This window comes from Pezoporus wallicus, unplaced genomic scaffold, assembly GCF_028554395.1.
Source record: "Pezoporus wallicus isolate ANWC-B61680 ecotype Strahan unplaced genomic scaffold, APGP_CSIRO_Pwel_v1 contig_5785, whole genome shotgun sequence".
NCBI classification, from domain to species: domain Eukaryota; kingdom Metazoa; phylum Chordata; class Aves; order Psittaciformes; family Psittacidae; genus Pezoporus; species Pezoporus wallicus.
Genome location: NW_026641150.1, coordinates 5,545,644 through 5,562,467, shown reverse-complemented (window position 1 = coordinate 5,562,467; position 16,824 = coordinate 5,545,644). Strand labels below are relative to the sequence as shown.

Genomic DNA, 16,824 nt, shown 5'->3' with positions numbered 1-16,824 from the left:
TGAAAAACTCTTTCACTAAGTAAAGAAATTGAAGCAATGCTTTTCAAACATTTACTTATAGAACTGGCTGTACCATCTCAACTTACTGCCTCTGAGTGTCCTGAAAACATCCCGTCAACATTAGTTTTTGTATGTTGAGATTAAAATATAGAGAGGCTGAATATGTGCTTGTTTGGGAAATCCTTAACATCACTGGGGGAAAAAAAGCAAAGATTAACCTTATGGGGGAATTTTTAAAGCCTCCTATACTCCCCAGTTTACTGCAGTTTGAATTCCTGTCAGTCTGGGAATTTTAATTTCAAATGACTTTTGTCTTTGCAGTGTTATCTCCTATATTCACTTCGTTCTGAATCCATCTGCACACAATGCTCATCTTTTCAAGCATCTTTATCCTGTACTTTTCTGATATAGAATTTAAGATGATCACTCTTAGAAATTAATCCCAGATGCCTAATTAAGCAGTATGTGATCAGCACGTAAACCAGAGTAAGATCTATGTTTAAACCGTAACTGATGTTAATGCATTAGTGTCCAAATTTAATGTTAATTGTACTGAATAGGAATGTACCATTCAAAGAGTCAAAGAAGATACCTACTGATCTTTCTGACTTTTGCTCTATCATTAAGACTGACAGGACTGCTCACTCGAAAGGTGCTTCAACTCCTGTCTCCCCTGGAAATCAATGGGGTCACAGATACTTTTGTCACTTTTTTCTCATTTCTTGCCATTTTCACATCAGAAATTGTGCTACAAGCCGTGTGTGTTTTCTGCTGACAGTGATGCAGTTTGGAAAGGGGAAGTCTTGCTGCTATCGGTTTCTGACCAAAGGACAGCAGTGGATCTGGCTCCAGACCCATTACTATATCACCTACCACCAGTGGAACTCCAAGCCAGAGTTCATTGTCTGCACACACATGGTGGTAAGGTATGGAAAATCGTATCAACCAGCATGGACATAAAGGACAGTAAGATAAAGATATCCTCATGACTGCCAACACTTTATCTTAAAAAATCATGTTTTACATAACAAAAAATTAAACCTGAGCTTTCTGAAGGAAATAAATTCATTATAGAAAACGGATCAGAATAAACGTGTAGTGACAGGACAAGGGGAATGGCTTTAAGCCGAAAGATGGCAGATTTAGATTAGATATTAGGAAGAAGCTCTTCACTGTGAGGCTGGTGAGACACTGAACAGGTTGCCCAGGGAAGTTGTGGCTGTCCCATCCATGGCAGTGTTTCAAGGCCAGGTTGGATGGGGCTTTGAGCAACCTGGTCTAGTGGAAGGTGTCCCTGCTGGTGGCAGGGGTTTGGAGCTAAATGATCTTTAAGGTCTGCTCCAACCCAAACCATTTGGTGATTCTATGATTCTATGAAACCTTACCTTATGATAAGCTTGCTATGTCAATCATTAATTTAGGGGCAGATTCACTGTTGCATTTTTCCATTTTGTGCAAAAATAAAGAATAGACAGATCCCTTAACTATTCACTTCCTCTAATCCTCATGCTGTTTTTAAAGAGGTGTGTGGAAGCTTTCCAGTGAAGTCATAAAGTGCTTGTAAGATGTGAACTTGACCTTTATATATACTTCTTTAATATACCTCTTGACTTCAACAAGATAGATAGGAACAGAGCAAAAACTGCAAATTGAAACAGTCTCTCTAGTGTTATTCAGTCGCATTTGACTTAAGTGATTTTTCAGCTGTTCATTTAACTTGTAAAATGTTACAGTAATTTGTTCCTCTGCTTGCTTAAAGTACATTTAGTGAAATATGGCAATACCATGTTCATGCACAGAATTATATTTTCCATTCAGTTATGCAGATGTTCGGGTGGAGAGAAGACAGGAGATGGGCTTGGAAGAAGTGTCCTCAGAGGTTGTGTCCTCAGCACTAAAGGTACAACGAGAAAAGCTTTTTTCATGAATATATGTAGTAATCAGAATTTGTTCCTGTGTTAACGTCACTGAAGACTCCAGCATTGTCTTTCTGGATGGATTCCCTCAACTTCAGAATTCATTACTCATTTGAATAATTTTAACATAGGTTGTGTAAATTCGTGAAAGGATAAGCCTGGAGATCAGTAGCAGCCATAGATTAAGTGGAACATGGGCAGGGACAATGTAAGATATCTCCACCTTTCCTTGGCAAGATACTACCATTTCAATTCACTTGAGCATATTTTTGCAATCAGCCTTCTTAGCTACATCACAGTTGTCTGACAAGGGAAGAAAGAAAAGCTCCTCCTCAGTGCATGGCTGAGCGTCCCACAGAGGTTGCAGTTGCTGTTGCGTCCAACTGAACACAAAAGATTCAGAAACACATCTGAAGGCACAAAATTACTATGGCAGTAGCTTGCTATTTATTTCCATTTCAGTGACAGTTCTTTGTAAAATGCATTTGTTAGATGGGAGATTGACACTTGTGCCCAGGTCTTCTGCTGGCCTACCTGGGATTAGTTCTGCTCACCTTATTTTAGGACAGCCAAATAACTGGGTGTCCAACCATTGCTAGATGCATTTCAGAATGTTTTTACCCTGACAGATGCAATAGCTATTCCCTCTTCTTGTTTTGGTTTGTTTTTTTTAGGACAGTGGCACCTGCTTGGATCCTGAACAGCACTTTAATGCACTTGATATTGGTGCCTCAATCCTCAGTGCTAGTCGGACACCTTCAGTATCATCCAGGAGCTCACCAAAATCTTCCCACACGCCCAAGTCAGACCCAGCATGTGAGTGGCATTCCTGTGTTATTGCAGTATTTTTAATTTAGCCAAGTTACAGAATGTGTGCATATATACCACAGCCTCTGATTTAACAGTTAGTGATGAGGTATCGATGATATGTGTTTATCACTCACAGTGAAGTGCATAATCTGAAATGCTAACATACAAGAGGTAAGGTTCTAGTGCAACCACCTATACACCAGAAAATGAATAGAGGGACTAGCTGTGAAACCTGCTGTTTCAACCTGTTATGAAAATGAGAGCTTCTGTCTTCAGATTTGAGGACATCAGTATAAGCAATATGAGACCCTTCTAGACTTACATGAGTAATAACAGTGATTTTCTTCTGGCCAAGATTCAGGATGTTCCAGAATTGACTTGGGCACACCTTATGCACTCTTTCTGCTCCCTGGTCTGGAAGAAAAGTCAATGAGCTAACCTAAATTTACAGTTATTTGAGCTATTTGAAGGGAGTTCCAGCTGTTTTAGCACAGTTCTTGGTTCCTTTTGCTCTGTTCATTGGAGCACAAAATCCTAATCTGTCTCATTTACTTTTATCTTTGCCCAGACCCTCCTTATCGGTTTAATTTTACTGCCATTGAAGTCAACAAGAACAGCCTTGACTCCTACTGGAATTTAGCAAGGCCGTAATCATTCCTAGCCAGGTCTCACTGTAATACACACTTCAAACGGGGATGATTTCCAGCGTGTGAAATCTCACTGGTACTTTTCTTGCAGCTACACCAACAAAGCTGATTGCAGAGCCTAACACTCCCTTGCCAAGAACACCGAGTGCTCAGCAGGATTTATCTGTGCACAGACTCAGTCAACCTACTGCTCTTCAGGTAACTTCACAAAGAGCCGTCAAAATAGGCAGACAGTGTAAAGCTTGTGACACATATGCAGCTTAGTGGTTAAAAACAACTTACACAAAAGCCATGGCAATAAAAGAAACCTAAAATTTAAAGGAGCCAAACTTGTAAATAAGTTTTGGTTTGTTTTGTTTTAATCTAGGTTTCTTTGCCTTCTCAGCCTTCACGTGAGCTTCTCCCACAGCAGTTGCTGCCTCAAGCAACTCTGCAAAATCAGCCTGCACCTCTGGCACAGGTTAGTTGGGGATTTGGAAGTGGAATAGGTCACTTGCTTATTTCCTGATATTATCTTCTTTTGGGGCTTTTAGGTTACCTCTTTAGTACCTGAAATCCCCAAACCCACCAGCTCTCAAACGCATAAAACATTGTGGGGAAGTAATCTGAATTTTACACTTGTGTGTTTTAACATATGTGTACTGGCATTTACAGGAGAAGCCCAGGTACATGTAGGTTCAAGTACACACACGCATCTGTTTCCTGGAAAGACAAAAAGCAGATGGAAAAAGAGTTTTCAATTTTGCTTCTACAGAATCAGGTTCCATCAAAATCAAAGTCACAGACAAAAACCTAACAAAAGTACTCAGTTCCCCTAAAAACACCTGTTTGGCTGTGCTGATGCAGAACTAACCAGCAGTAAAGGACATGTGAGCTTAACAAAACCCATTTTGTGAGTGTGCCAGTAATGGTGAAGATGCCACTGAAGACAGATTCCTCCAGTGAAATCAATTAACCCATATCTCAAAAGCGGGCAATGGCCCCAAAAGCCTCCTCAGTGTTTCATTTGCAGTGCATTTTGAAGAAGCATTTTGAGTACCATGCTCCCATCACATTGTTTCTCTCCTGTGGCCATGCCATGATGATACAGGCCATCATCCTTTGATTTTAGGTATAGCACAATATTCCTGGACCTGAGCTGTTTCTACCATTGTTACGCTATATTCCCTCAAAATATCCCAGAGTTTCTTCTGTAGCATATAAAATATTCAAAGTCCTGAGGATCCCTGATTTAAAATAACAAATCCTCATTTATCTTCCATGTTTAATATTCTTTTCACGACTCCACACCAGCATGCAGCAAAGAAACAGCATATCAATTATCTGCTCTGAGCATTCATTTTCTTTTACAGATATTTCTCTCAGTTATTCATTAATGCACTTCCAAACATCAATTAGTTTATTTATTATAAACCTGTGCGTGTTTTGTTTGACGTTTTTCTACCTCCCTTTCTTCTCCATCAAAGCTTTTTGTGAAAAGATGCTTTCCAGTCATTTACTGAGAGCTTTGCTGCCTTGCCTTTTCCCAGTAAAACACTCTTATGGCACTCCAGCTCCGTTTCTTTTCCACCAAACTGAAGCACCATCCAGATGCATGGGCACTGGTTAAACCTCCTTGGGCCAGCTAAATCTTGATGAAAGAAGGCAGCCCTCTGGCAGCCCTCTTCTTGACTGGCAGCAAAGTCACAGCAATGCTCCTGGCAAAGCTCAAGATGGAGCTTGATGTGGGGCAGGGTATCAACACCAGGCCGTTGCAGCTCAGGTTGCTGATGCTCACATTCCATAGTGGTGCTCCAGGGAAAAGTACCAAATCTATATGCTCTTAGGTGATTTTCATGAAATATAGTGAAAATTACGAAACTATTCTGTACTTCACACCTTAAAATAATAAACATGTCAGCCTACAGCAAGATAATCCATCATTTAAAGGACAAGGTGCCTGCAGTGCCTGTAGCAGGGTACCCTGCTGCCAACCCAGGAGGATGAGCTATGCAGGCTGCTCCCCACTGCCTTTCTGCCACTTGCCCTCAGTTGAAGGTGACTGAAGTCAGGAGCTGAAAGGCAGTGTGCTGAGCCTGGCCATGCAGGGGGCTGGGGGCACTCTGATGGGTGTCCTTTTGGCTAGCATTCAGCTACAGGGCAGCAGTGTGGGGAAGGACATTTTAAGCATCCACATCTCATGCATCTGCCTCAGGCACCATCTGGTTGAACTTTGATTACTTTTATTTTGAGCAAAGGCTGTGATGGTTTTTGTCTCCGCTGAAATGCAGTTTTAGCTTCTGCCTTGCTTGTTTGAAGGAACAGACAGCACAGTACTGGATGTTGCCTGAATGTAAATGGTTTACGTTAAACCAAGTGTTCCCTATTAGAATATTTGTTTGTTTGCCTTCCTCATTGTACTAAATTAAAATCCCCTACAACACAGCGGATGTTGATGACTGAATAATAATTAGCACTAATAATCCGTTAGGGATTGTGCAGGTGTTATTCAGAAGACAGAAAGTACGAACATGTTGTTCAGTGAACTGCAAAACTAATCAAAACCGCTTTCCTAGGGGCTGCGCCTTCCAAAGCTGGTGCATGGACCCAGCCTTTCCTGAAGGAGGAAGGGATGACTGGATCCCTCTCTCCTTTGCTCAGCTAAAGCTTTCATGAAATTCCAGCAACCTGGTATTTTTGAGCTGACAATTCTGTTGCATGTCCCCAGCACTGGCCAGAAGGACTGAAATTTGGACAGTAGGCAGAAAAGAAAGTTTTAAAGGAAACTGAGCTAAGAAAAAGTAAATAGGGTCTCTTTTCTTTGCCCAGCTACCTAAGAAACCAGACTAGAATTACTGCTGAGGAGTTTTTTTGTCTGTGTTAACAGATCTTGATTAAACTGGTGGGATTATAGATATATCACAGGTTTAGTCTTCAGTGTTTGGAAAGCTGGCACTTTTCCTTGTATAACACACTTCTCTGAGGATCCTATGAATGTTTGTAAATGCCTAAGTGAGACAAAGAGCAACATCATCTGATGCCAATGGCAGAGTTAAAGCTGTGCGGTGTTTTCTGTGGAACATTCTGAGTTAAGCTCTTTTAATTTATTACACAATTACAGATTTCGCCCCTAATTAGTAGAGCAGTTAATGCTCTTGAGATAAACACTCTGTGGTGCAGGTCCATTTCTGTTAGTGTGTCACTGTACAAAAACAATAGAAGCTCTGTAATCACAGGGGTCAAGTCATAGTTATCAACAAGTTTTGGGGTTAGTGTGAGAAAGAGAAAAAAACAAAAGAAAAAGCTCCTTGTCCCTCGTCTTCCTCCATAACAGCTTTCACTCTAATATTTTCACTGAATAATTGTTGTTGTTAAATGTATTAATACAAAAAGCACATGAAAAAGAGAACAAAAAGACAATACTACATGAATATGCTAATTGTAAGAAGGTGCTGAAAAAAAATGAAGGAACAATAATGTAAAATCCACAGCAATTATTCTTGCGTGCGAGTTTGCAAGACAAATTCAAATTCAAAACTAACATCTGGAAATGGATTTTGTTTCTTATTGAAGTATAAAATGATTTTAAAGTTATCTGTCATAAAATTCCTTACATTTGTTAATTGAAGAAAATTGGGTTCCTCTCCCAAAGTGCCTTCAAGGAGTTCACACAGTAATGAAAAATCTACTGTCAGCAAGCCAGGCAGATAAAATGAAGCTTTTGGCTAAAATTGCTTTTAATTCCTTTCTGATAAGGACCCTTTTAAAGACTTAAGAGTAGTCCTCACTAACAGGTCATATAGGGAGAATTAGGTTGCCTTTTAAAGATTCCTCCTATACAGTCAGGTTAAGGCAGGAATTAGCTGCACCTCATCTAAACAAGACGTTGCTACATAGCATCATACCGTTCCTAAAATCAGGGTCCCTGGGATTCTTCAGAAACACAGAGTCACGCTACAACAAGCAGCACCAGCTGCTCCTTTGGGTCTCTTGTCCTTGTTTCCAAACATCAGAGGTTTCCACTCATCCATTCCAGAGTTTAATACCTTATAAATGGACTAGAAAGAGAGAGACCCTGCTCTGACTTCTCCCCTTTAACATCAAAAAGAAGTAACACAAACTTCCCTTCAGGAGGTTTGACACCATTTTTCTGCTCTGGGAGAGGATGGGGTTGCAGATGACAGTGCTGCTGTTTGTTGCTGCTGTTTGAAGGCAAAAGTGACGTGAATCACAGCACCAGAGGCGAAGTGCTCACATTATCTCCTTGGGCAGATGGCACAAGCGGCAGGCACTTGCAAACACCTCTGCCACCGAAGTGGGCTCTGAGGGCATCTCCTAGCCACAACTGCACGTGCCACCTTAGCAGCCCTTTCTCCTCCCTAACCAGGATGGCCATGAAACTCCCTTCCACCTTGCCACCACTCTTTGTGCAGTGACCTCCCAGACTATGCTGGAAAGCTGCTCTCCACCTGGTAAATAGAAACAAACCCTCTGAAGTTCTTGCCCTTTCTCACCTAAAGGCCATTGGAGATTTCAGCTTTGCTGGAGGGAATGTGAAGGTACTTTCAAGTATTTAACTTGACATTGTACAAATCAGATCAGTCACATTTAGATTTCTCTAAGTAGCCAGAAATTTCATTTAACCATACAGCGTTAACTAGCACTAGAGTACTCCGTAATTCCCTTCTTCTTACCGTTTTTGTTTTCCTGGTGAAAAAGCCAGAAATGCTGTAAGCCAGTTCACCTCCATGGAGCAGCAAGGCGCTAGCGCAGGGCCACTGGAACAACCAAGGAATGGAGCATCATTTTTAAGTCACAGCAAAATTATTCATTTTCTTTAGCCTGGACCCTCACAGCACCACATATTTTCAGAGAGGTCTTGGGTGCCTCAATTACAGAACAGCTCACAGATCTTTTGAAGTGTTTTGTATTTTTCCAAAGACTGCTTTTTACTTTTGGAATATGAGCTCATGCAAAGCAACTACTCCAAAACCTATTAAAATAATAATTAACTTTGGTGGACTTTGAATCATACCCAAGAACACCAAATAAAACTAAGAATTTATTGCTGTGTTAGTCCCCTCCGCACTTCTTGAATGATTCCCCGTTGTGGCAGGTACTGCTGCTACTGAAGGCTGCACTTTCTTCTTCACGCTGATTACTGATCTCCATTTTATACTATTATTTAGAGCAGCCTTTCTCCCACTGAGCTGAGCTATTCATTTTACATCACATAAAAAAATAGCTTAATGAGCATTCCTTTGTAGATTGACTACTACCCAGCTGTAGAAATCTAGAAATTGTTTATTGTGGTCAGCTGTTACGTGATGCTACAGTAAGTCATCAGCAGAATAAAGTATTGCAGCATTGCTATTTCAGTGGGGAAAAAGGAAAGTGTAAGTAAAACATGTCCAGAATATACAGCTATGCCATAAGGGCTCCAAACTACAGTCTAATAGAAATAATGCACTGAAGTCTTATGAAGAGTGGCTGAGGGAACTGGGGTTATTTAGTCTGGAGAAGAGAAGGCTCGGGGGGGGGGAACCATATTGCTCTCTACAACTACCTGAAAGGAGGTTTTAGTGAGGTGGGGGATAGTTTCTTCTCCCAAGTAACAAGCGATACAACAAGCAGTAATGGCCTCAAGCCGTGCCAGGGAGGTTTAGACTGAATATTAGGAAAAATTCCTTCACTGAAAGGGTGTTCAGGCATTGGAACAGGCTGCCCAGGGAAGTGGTGGAGTCACCATCCCTGGAAGTGTTCAAAAAACATTTAGATGAGGCCCTCAGTGACATGGTTTAGTGGTGGTCTTGGCAGTCCTGGGGTAATGGTTGGACTTGGTGATCTTAAAGGTCTTTTCCAGCCTTTTTGATTCTACAATTCTATGATTTGCTCTCCAGTTAAGATGTTCTTGATATTTTAAAGTAGCATACTCTCAAAAAACAGTCCTTCTGATAATTCCCTAACAGAACAGGGTCAGTTGTAAGCAGAACATTCTAACATTTAATATATATGTGCATAAAATTGAAAATACACAGATTTATCTCTGCCTAGATGTTAGTATGTTACAAACACATCTATTCCTTTGGCTGTTCTTTACAATGAAGAAACAATAACTTCTTATAAAACAATGTTTATTGAGATCTGTTTGTATTATAATGACTGATTTTTCTCTCACTTCTTTCTTTCTAGTTCTCGGCACAGTTCAGCATGTTCCAGACCATCAAGGACCAGCTAGAGCAGCGCACCCGGATCCTGCAGGCCAACATCCGGTGGCAGCAGGAGGAGCTCCAGAAGATACAGGAGCAGCTTTGCCTGGTCCAGGACTCCAGCATACAGGTACGCTACTGATGAGAGAGACATAGAAAAGCATCCTCTCTCATGTGGCTGTTGATAGGGTTGGCAACTTAAAATTAGCTCCAGAGTCCAGAAAATCTGGACATGTGGAAACCAGCTCATTTGAATGAGGATGTTACCCTCTGAAAGCCCCTTGAGTAACCTATGCCTAGAAAGATTTAAGAGCTCTCTGAAAGAAGTGAAGGAAGAAATACCTCAACCTTAGGATGAGAAGTTGGGTCTTTTACAGTACCATTTTAATACTTTGTTTACTGAGTCTTCAGACTGAGCAGCTGTAGTAGAAAAACATTCAAGTTCAGGCTTGCCAATTATTATGCCTTTCCAGTTCATCAGCTTCCACCCAGTCACTGCTTGCTTCATGTTGGTATCACTTGTGCTCGGTATCTTGTCTGTCCAGCTGTTTCTTAGCCAACAGCCCTCCTTTAGGCAGTGCTCATCTCTTTCATTCATCACTCCCTGTTTTCCTGACCCTACCCCAGCCCAGATACAGAGCACATCAGGTTCATTTCCTTGTCACATTAAAAAACCCAAACCTCTGCTTGATGATCATTTGTTCACACCTGGGAGGGGTCTGAATTTGTTCTTCACTGGACCAGCTTAAGCCTTTAGGGTGAAGCTGACTACTCAGCCTCTAATACCTCCGACACAGAGCTAGAATTCACCAAGTACAGTATCTGCTTTGCACAACCTCTTCTGTCTAGCAAACCTCAGAAATAATAGGAAGTTCAGGATACTGCTGGTTTCATTTAATGACAAATGGACAAATTATCCAGTTTTATGCAAGTTTTCTGGATGTGGGATGATTACTACTATGTTTCTCGTAATTTAACTATAGATGCCAGGTTAAATCACCCTTGTTTGAAATGCTGCATTGGGGACCACTGTGAATACTGTACTAACAAGATGTTTTTAGAAGACGAGCTCTGTCGCACAAAAAAATGTCTCAAAGAACATTTTAAGCAGCAGATGAAAACCTGGGACGTGATGAAGTCAGTGGAATTTTGCTCCTGACTTCCACAGAAATAGACTTTCACCCATAGTCAGCATCTGTGAAGTGCAGTTTCACATACTAAAACAAATTGGGATTGTATGTTTAGGCAATTAGGGGTCACTGAAGCCAAATTAGAAACTTTGCCACTTAAGTTGCTGCATGTGCACTGCTGTTACACAAAATAGCAATGGTGGATCCCAAAACTAGGACTCCCTGTTCCTGGTGCTATATAAGCATATGAGTAGACCAGGTTTAACTTCAGTGCATTTCTTCTATCGGTTCTGTACTGATTTTGATTAATGGGAAGGGAAAGTCTCTCTGCAATTAACTGGCCTTCAGTTCAGAATCATGTCATATGTCTGAAAGCTATTATTGTTATTATGAATATCAAGAGACGTGATATTCTCACTTCTTTTTAATTGGGTGAAAACCATTACTCGCTCCTGGTGAAGCCTTCAACAGTCACATACACTCATCTTTTTTTTTTTTTGTTAATGTATAATTCAGGCAAAAATAGAAGATCAGAGCACATTCTTATATGCAGGAAACTGATTTTATTTTTAGAAAGTTGTCTCCTATATGCGCTGAAGTGCATTTAATAACCCAACGACCACAGGACAGATTGTCAGATATGCTCATAGGGAGCTCAAGCAGAGAGAAGAGGAGGCCCAGTGGGTAAATGGTTGGTAGTTCTGTACTGCCCTCCCCATACCAGTTTGTAGCTCTGAGATACACCACTTGGGTGATCCTCTGCCTCATGAAGACTGTATCAGGTTGGACCAAGTATTTTCAGACCAGTACAAGTTCTCTAGTGTCAGTACTGACCATTTCCCAGCAGAACTGAGAGGCAGGGGGAATGGAGGGCAGCTCAGAAACACAGGGGCTGCACATCTGCCTGCAGGGGCAATGCTGGATGGGGAGGGTCATCCTCCATAGTCTGAGTGCCTTTCAGTGTCCTTAGAGCAATCAAACAAGGCAACGAGATGTGAGTGGTCACACTGACTCAGGGTCAGGGCCTCTTCCTTCCCCCAGTTTCTCTAGGTTAAATAAACAAACAAGCACAAAGAATTTACTGTGCTGTTTGTAAGGATAGAGAGAGACCAGGAATTAGCTTTGTCTTTATTTGGCTAGGGGCAACTCAAAAGAAAGATTCACGCTTTTGCAAGGAGCACCTTCGTGACTCACAAGCAATGAGGAGTAAACTTAAATCAGAAATCCAACCATGTGCTTTGCAGCACGTATTTTCATCATTCAGGGAGCTGGATGTCTGCAGACATTGATCTGTGTCTATTATCAGAGCTACAAAGCATAATAGCAAACAGGTGAGATTACTATCAAGCACATTTCTGGTCTCTTTAATATTCTGCGAGGAAGAGCTGTAAGCATGGAGGAGTGCCGCAGGCTGTCTGAAAAGGGGGAAGTGTTCTCCAGTGTTCCCTCATTAGCTGATTTATTAACATATCTTCCCCACTGGTTCATTCACTTCCACACAGAAGTTGTACAGGTTGCTCTGTGGAGAATTAAGCCCCATTTCCATTCCCTTCAGGGATCTTCAAAACTGCAGTACCGCAGTCCACCAAGAAACACTTTCCCAATTGGACAGATGTTGAGCACAGTAGTCTGCATCAGAAAGTATTTCCAAGAGCCTTGTGTGATGAAAGATGAAACTAGCAGGAGGTTTGTGGGCCCTGAACAAAAGTGTTCAAAACCCCATTAAATCCCTATTACTGCTTTTCCTGACAAACCAAAGTGTGAAGGACAAGAGCAGCAAGAGTAACCTCAGAAGTCTGAAGGATGCTGTGTCTGCTCCAGATTTGAACAGTCTAGCTAATGAATTGTGGATGGGGTGGAAGGCAGAAGGGCTGAGCCTGATCAGCCTGCAAGAACTACAAACGAGACCATCTACAGCCACCTATCATTTGCAAACCAGGCTCCCTTCAAAATCCACGAATCTCAGTTCCCCAGTGCTGTGCTTCTTATCTTCACGTATTTCACATAAAGAGTCTTGATGCCTGTAATGATGAGCCCGAAGGCTATAATGCCCTGATTATCCAAAGGACAGGTAGAGTCAGACAGCCGTTTTCCTCACGATGTCTTGCCAATGTGATTCACCCATTAGCTGTGTAAGGACCATCTAACTTGGAATGAGGGGGCAGCAGTGTCAGAAAGTCCCTCCCTTCCTTTGCTGCTTTGCTGCTTATGTTAACAAGCTGGCCAATTAAAAAATATTTGTAAGATGCTTCACTGACCTTGCAGTCCGCAAAATCAGCCATGAGACATGTCGTTAGCAGCAACGCAGTTAGGGGGCTGCTAATTTATCTACTTGGATTTGCTTAAGACTGGGCAAAATTTCAATCTCTATTAGAGAGTTTCTGTTGATACTTAAAGCTGACAGATTTCAGTGTTTCAGGGGAATTCAGGCAGGACTATCACAAAAATAGGGCACATTATGAAAACAACATGGTTAAATTTTGTACAAATGAAGCATGTTCTTGCTTTTAGGTTTAGGTAGGCAGGTAGAAATTCCATGCTTCCAACCTCTTTTGGGTTAATTCTTGTTTTGATGAGGCACCTTGAGTTTTCCAGTTCTGCAGAGACACAGGTTAAATGGCACCATTGCTTCCTGCCCTCAGCTTGTTTTTTCCAGGGCATTTGTATTCAGATGGTAATAATGCTGCTTTGGCCATTATAATGGAAAAGAGGGTCCCCAGGTATGAAACAGTCAGAGCCCTCTCAGGATATGAACACAGGAACAAACAAAACTGGTTTACTGGGATAAGCTTGGTTGTAAATTTAGAGTGTGTTAGCTGCCAACTATTAACTGTGCATGCTCTTACCCAGTGGCACACTCTGGTAATTGCAAAGTAGGTTACTCTGCTTTCTTTCAAGGATAAGTTCCTTGGCCTTCATCTGCAAGTGAGACATGCACACAGGCAGGTCCCTGCAAAGTAAGTTGTTCGCTGCAAGTTCACACACTGCCTGACATTCACAGTGATAGATGTTAATTTTGCACTGGATGAACTCAGTTATTTCTCCAGTGCTGTGCACCACATATCAGAAGGACACTTGAGATAATCTTCCTAAAGGTTAAGACCTTGCAGTGATCTGGCCAGCACTAGTAGGCTTCAGTACAAGTAGGCTTGTACTCCCCATCACATTTTTGAAATACACTATTTGCTTTACCTGTTCTGAACTTTATATCAAATGTTTTATATCGGGTTTCGTATCAACGTCAATCAGTTTCATTGCTAGAGTTAATCAAGTGAGTTCATTTACTAAACATGTCCAAAGCTGAGCTTCTATATACAGAAAATAAACAAGAAAATGAATTTTCATAATTTGTCTGATTTATTCATAATAAGACCTATTTACTTGGCAGAAGTTGTGAGACCATCTGTCTTTCTGATATGTAATGGCTTCAAACTCACTGAGCAGTGTTTTCAAAAGAAAACTCAGAGCTCAGAGCTAGTTTCAGACCTGCTGCGAGCAGCCACAACTCTGTTACTTGACCCATTTATTTCGATCAGACATCTTTGAGCTGTAGTTAGCCTACAGCACCTGAAACAAGCTGTTGCTTTGGGTCCATTAACATTTCCCTTAATTGCCCCCCTCTCCCAGCTGATTAATGTAAGCTTTGACTGTACCTTTTTTTCTGAGTAAAATCTTGTCATGCAGAAATTAATTTTTAAAATTATCATATTTAAATAAAACCTATGTTTTAAAAGCTAGGCAAGTAAGTACAGACATGATGGATCAACCCACACTTATGCAAAGAAAAGCAATGCATTGTCCTTTGGAGAAAGGAATGGGTTTTCTTTCCAAGAAAAATTAGAGGGGACATGATAGTTTAGGGAATTGTTAATATAGCAATAAGCTGCAGAAAGGTGTACTAATTATTGAGTGTACCTCAGGCATGAGACTGATCGATGAATAATGAAGAGAATAATTCTGATTTTGATTTCATTTAAACCCTAAGTAGCTCCGCTTAAATTAATGGAGTTCCACACATGTAGCAATGGTGTGGAATCAGAATCAGATCCAAAAATGCCTTCAACTACGTGGGATGCGTACTTCCGTATAGTGCTTGGTGGCAAAAGGCTCGGTTCAAAATACTGCAAAGACAGCTTGTAGAATTAATAATTCATAGTTATAAAAGATGTCTTTTTCTGCTGTACAGCTATAACAAAAGAAATAGCCCTCAAAAAGCAAAACTTCCAAGCCCTGCAACTTTTAAAGAAGAAAGCTCCGTCATGCAATGCAAGAATGGAGCGTATATAATTTACAGGAACATTTACAGAGGAGCTGCTAGCCCTTTTGCACAAGTCAAATGCATGGCACAGTTAGGAAGAACATCAGGTGACAGTTACCTGACAGGAAATCAGATAAATGACAGTGACTGTCTGTTTACACATCTTCTCAATGATAAGGACACAGCCATTCAACACGGAGAGCTCTGGCCTGCCTGTGGCCTCATTAAAAACGTCCCACAGCCCAACTGTATGTCAGGTGTTGAATTTCCAGAGACACATTCAAAGACAGCCCTGTCTGAAAGACAGGCTGATTTTTTGAAAGGAGAAATGAGAGGGCTGAGAAACCATGGAGTTACTCTCTTTTCTCTGGTCAGGATGCCCCAGAACGTGGTGAATGTATAGTGAACCACTCTTACAAGGGCTGCGCCTGCCCCCCAGAGAGAGGACTTGTACCTTCAGGACACACTGCAAGAGTAGTGAATGCACCTGCACAACAAGAAACCAAGAAAATAGGCACAGCAGAACTGTTAATGCAGGAAAGATAGGTGATTTCCGGTTACAGTAAATGCATAGTGAATCCAGAAATGTGATAACTTCATTTCAGAATATATCTTTGGATATAATTCTGTCACCTTTGTTATCAAAGACAGCTGTGCTATGTAAATAAACCCTCCCCCCTTCTTTTCCAGATGTTCCTACAGCAACCGACGGTGTCTCTGAGTTTTAGCAATACTCAGCAGCTGGAGCCACAACAGCTACAGCAGAGGAGAGGGGCCATTGCTCAGCAGCAGCTTGTCCCCAGTCCTCAACTTCAAGGGCAAATTGCATCTTCACAAACAGTGAACCAGCAAGCACTGAGAGAAGCAAGTGTGATATCGAGCCAGGTAATAATTTCTTTAAATAGAGAAGCATTTATATGCAAAGAAGACATCGAGCTGTTAGTAAGCAAGCAAGTAAAAGCATGTCAAGGCCTCTGCGTGTGCCTTTGCCTTTCCTTCCCTATTCTCTTACATAAGGCCAGCCTATATGAAGGGTCCCCCTACAGCATTTACTTCACCTTAAAACCCTGTTTTAAAACCTCGGCCAAGCGGGTTACTTGAGTAGCTGCTTCAGCTTGAAAACTGAGTAGGGGGGCATACAAAAGGTGCAGGTAACTTACTATTCTTCCATTGATCCTGAAATAAACCTGACTGACGACACCGGAAACCAGCAATAGCAGTGTTGGCAGTGTGATCTCTCAAAATAAGTTTTACCCCTGCTTGCTTCTTAAATCCAGTTGGATGCCACCAACACAGCAAAACCTGTCTGCTGTGGTGGCACGCAGGTAGAATACATTGAGATTCATGTGAGACCCACAGGTTGTTGAGTATCACAGATTCCTGCACGGGGGAATAGATTTCAGCCTCAGTCAGTAGGAACTGAGATCTGTGAAGGCCAGTAGGTCTGGCATGGGACGTTTTTATTTCTTATTGCCGTTTCTCAGCATTTCCAGTGTTTGCTCTTCCACCCACTTGTTGTACCTGCCTTCACAGAAACCTTAGCTCTTATTTCTGCTCCCGGAGCGCGTGGCAAACATAGCTGCATCATTATCTTCAGACCCCTCCACTGTAGCTTTTAACCTCTATTATAACAACTTACTAAAATAAAAACTGCATCCATATTATAAATAGGGGAAAAAACACCTTTTTTTTTTTTTCTCTAATAAGATATATTCCCATCACTGGGCTTTTATCGCAGTGCTAATAACCCCTAAATTTGCCTATGACTTCATGGGGTGTCGTTTGTCTCCTACACTGCTTCACGGCACGACCAGGGCAGCTTTGCTTTTGCAGCGCTCAGGTATAGAAGAACCGGTGGGGATGCGTCACTTCTCG

The 16,824-nt window shown here is 41.5% G+C and overlaps 1 protein-coding gene across 7 annotated transcripts in view; it reads left to right on the top strand.

Annotated features, from left to right (window-relative positions):
• The window catches only part of NPAS2 (neuronal PAS domain protein 2), a 104,723-nt gene that overhangs the window by 82,706 nt on the left and 5,193 nt on the right, over positions 1-16,824 (top strand). For 5 of the 7 annotated variants that reach the window (XM_057422221.1, XM_057422225.1, XM_057422226.1 and 2 more), the window contains exons 11-17: positions 779-926; positions 1,819-1,900; positions 2,591-2,732; positions 3,465-3,571; positions 3,741-3,833; positions 9,545-9,691; positions 15,640-15,834. In XM_057422221.1, the coding sequence (XP_057278204.1) occupies positions 779-926; positions 1,819-1,900; positions 2,591-2,732; positions 3,465-3,571; positions 3,741-3,833; positions 9,545-9,691; positions 15,640-15,834 (914 nt within the window). The remainder of the gene's footprint in view (positions 1-778; positions 927-1,818; positions 1,901-2,590; positions 2,733-3,464; positions 3,572-3,740; positions 3,834-9,544; positions 9,692-15,639; positions 15,835-16,824) is intronic. The other 2 variants (XM_057422222.1, XM_057422223.1) reach the window with 2 other exon arrangements.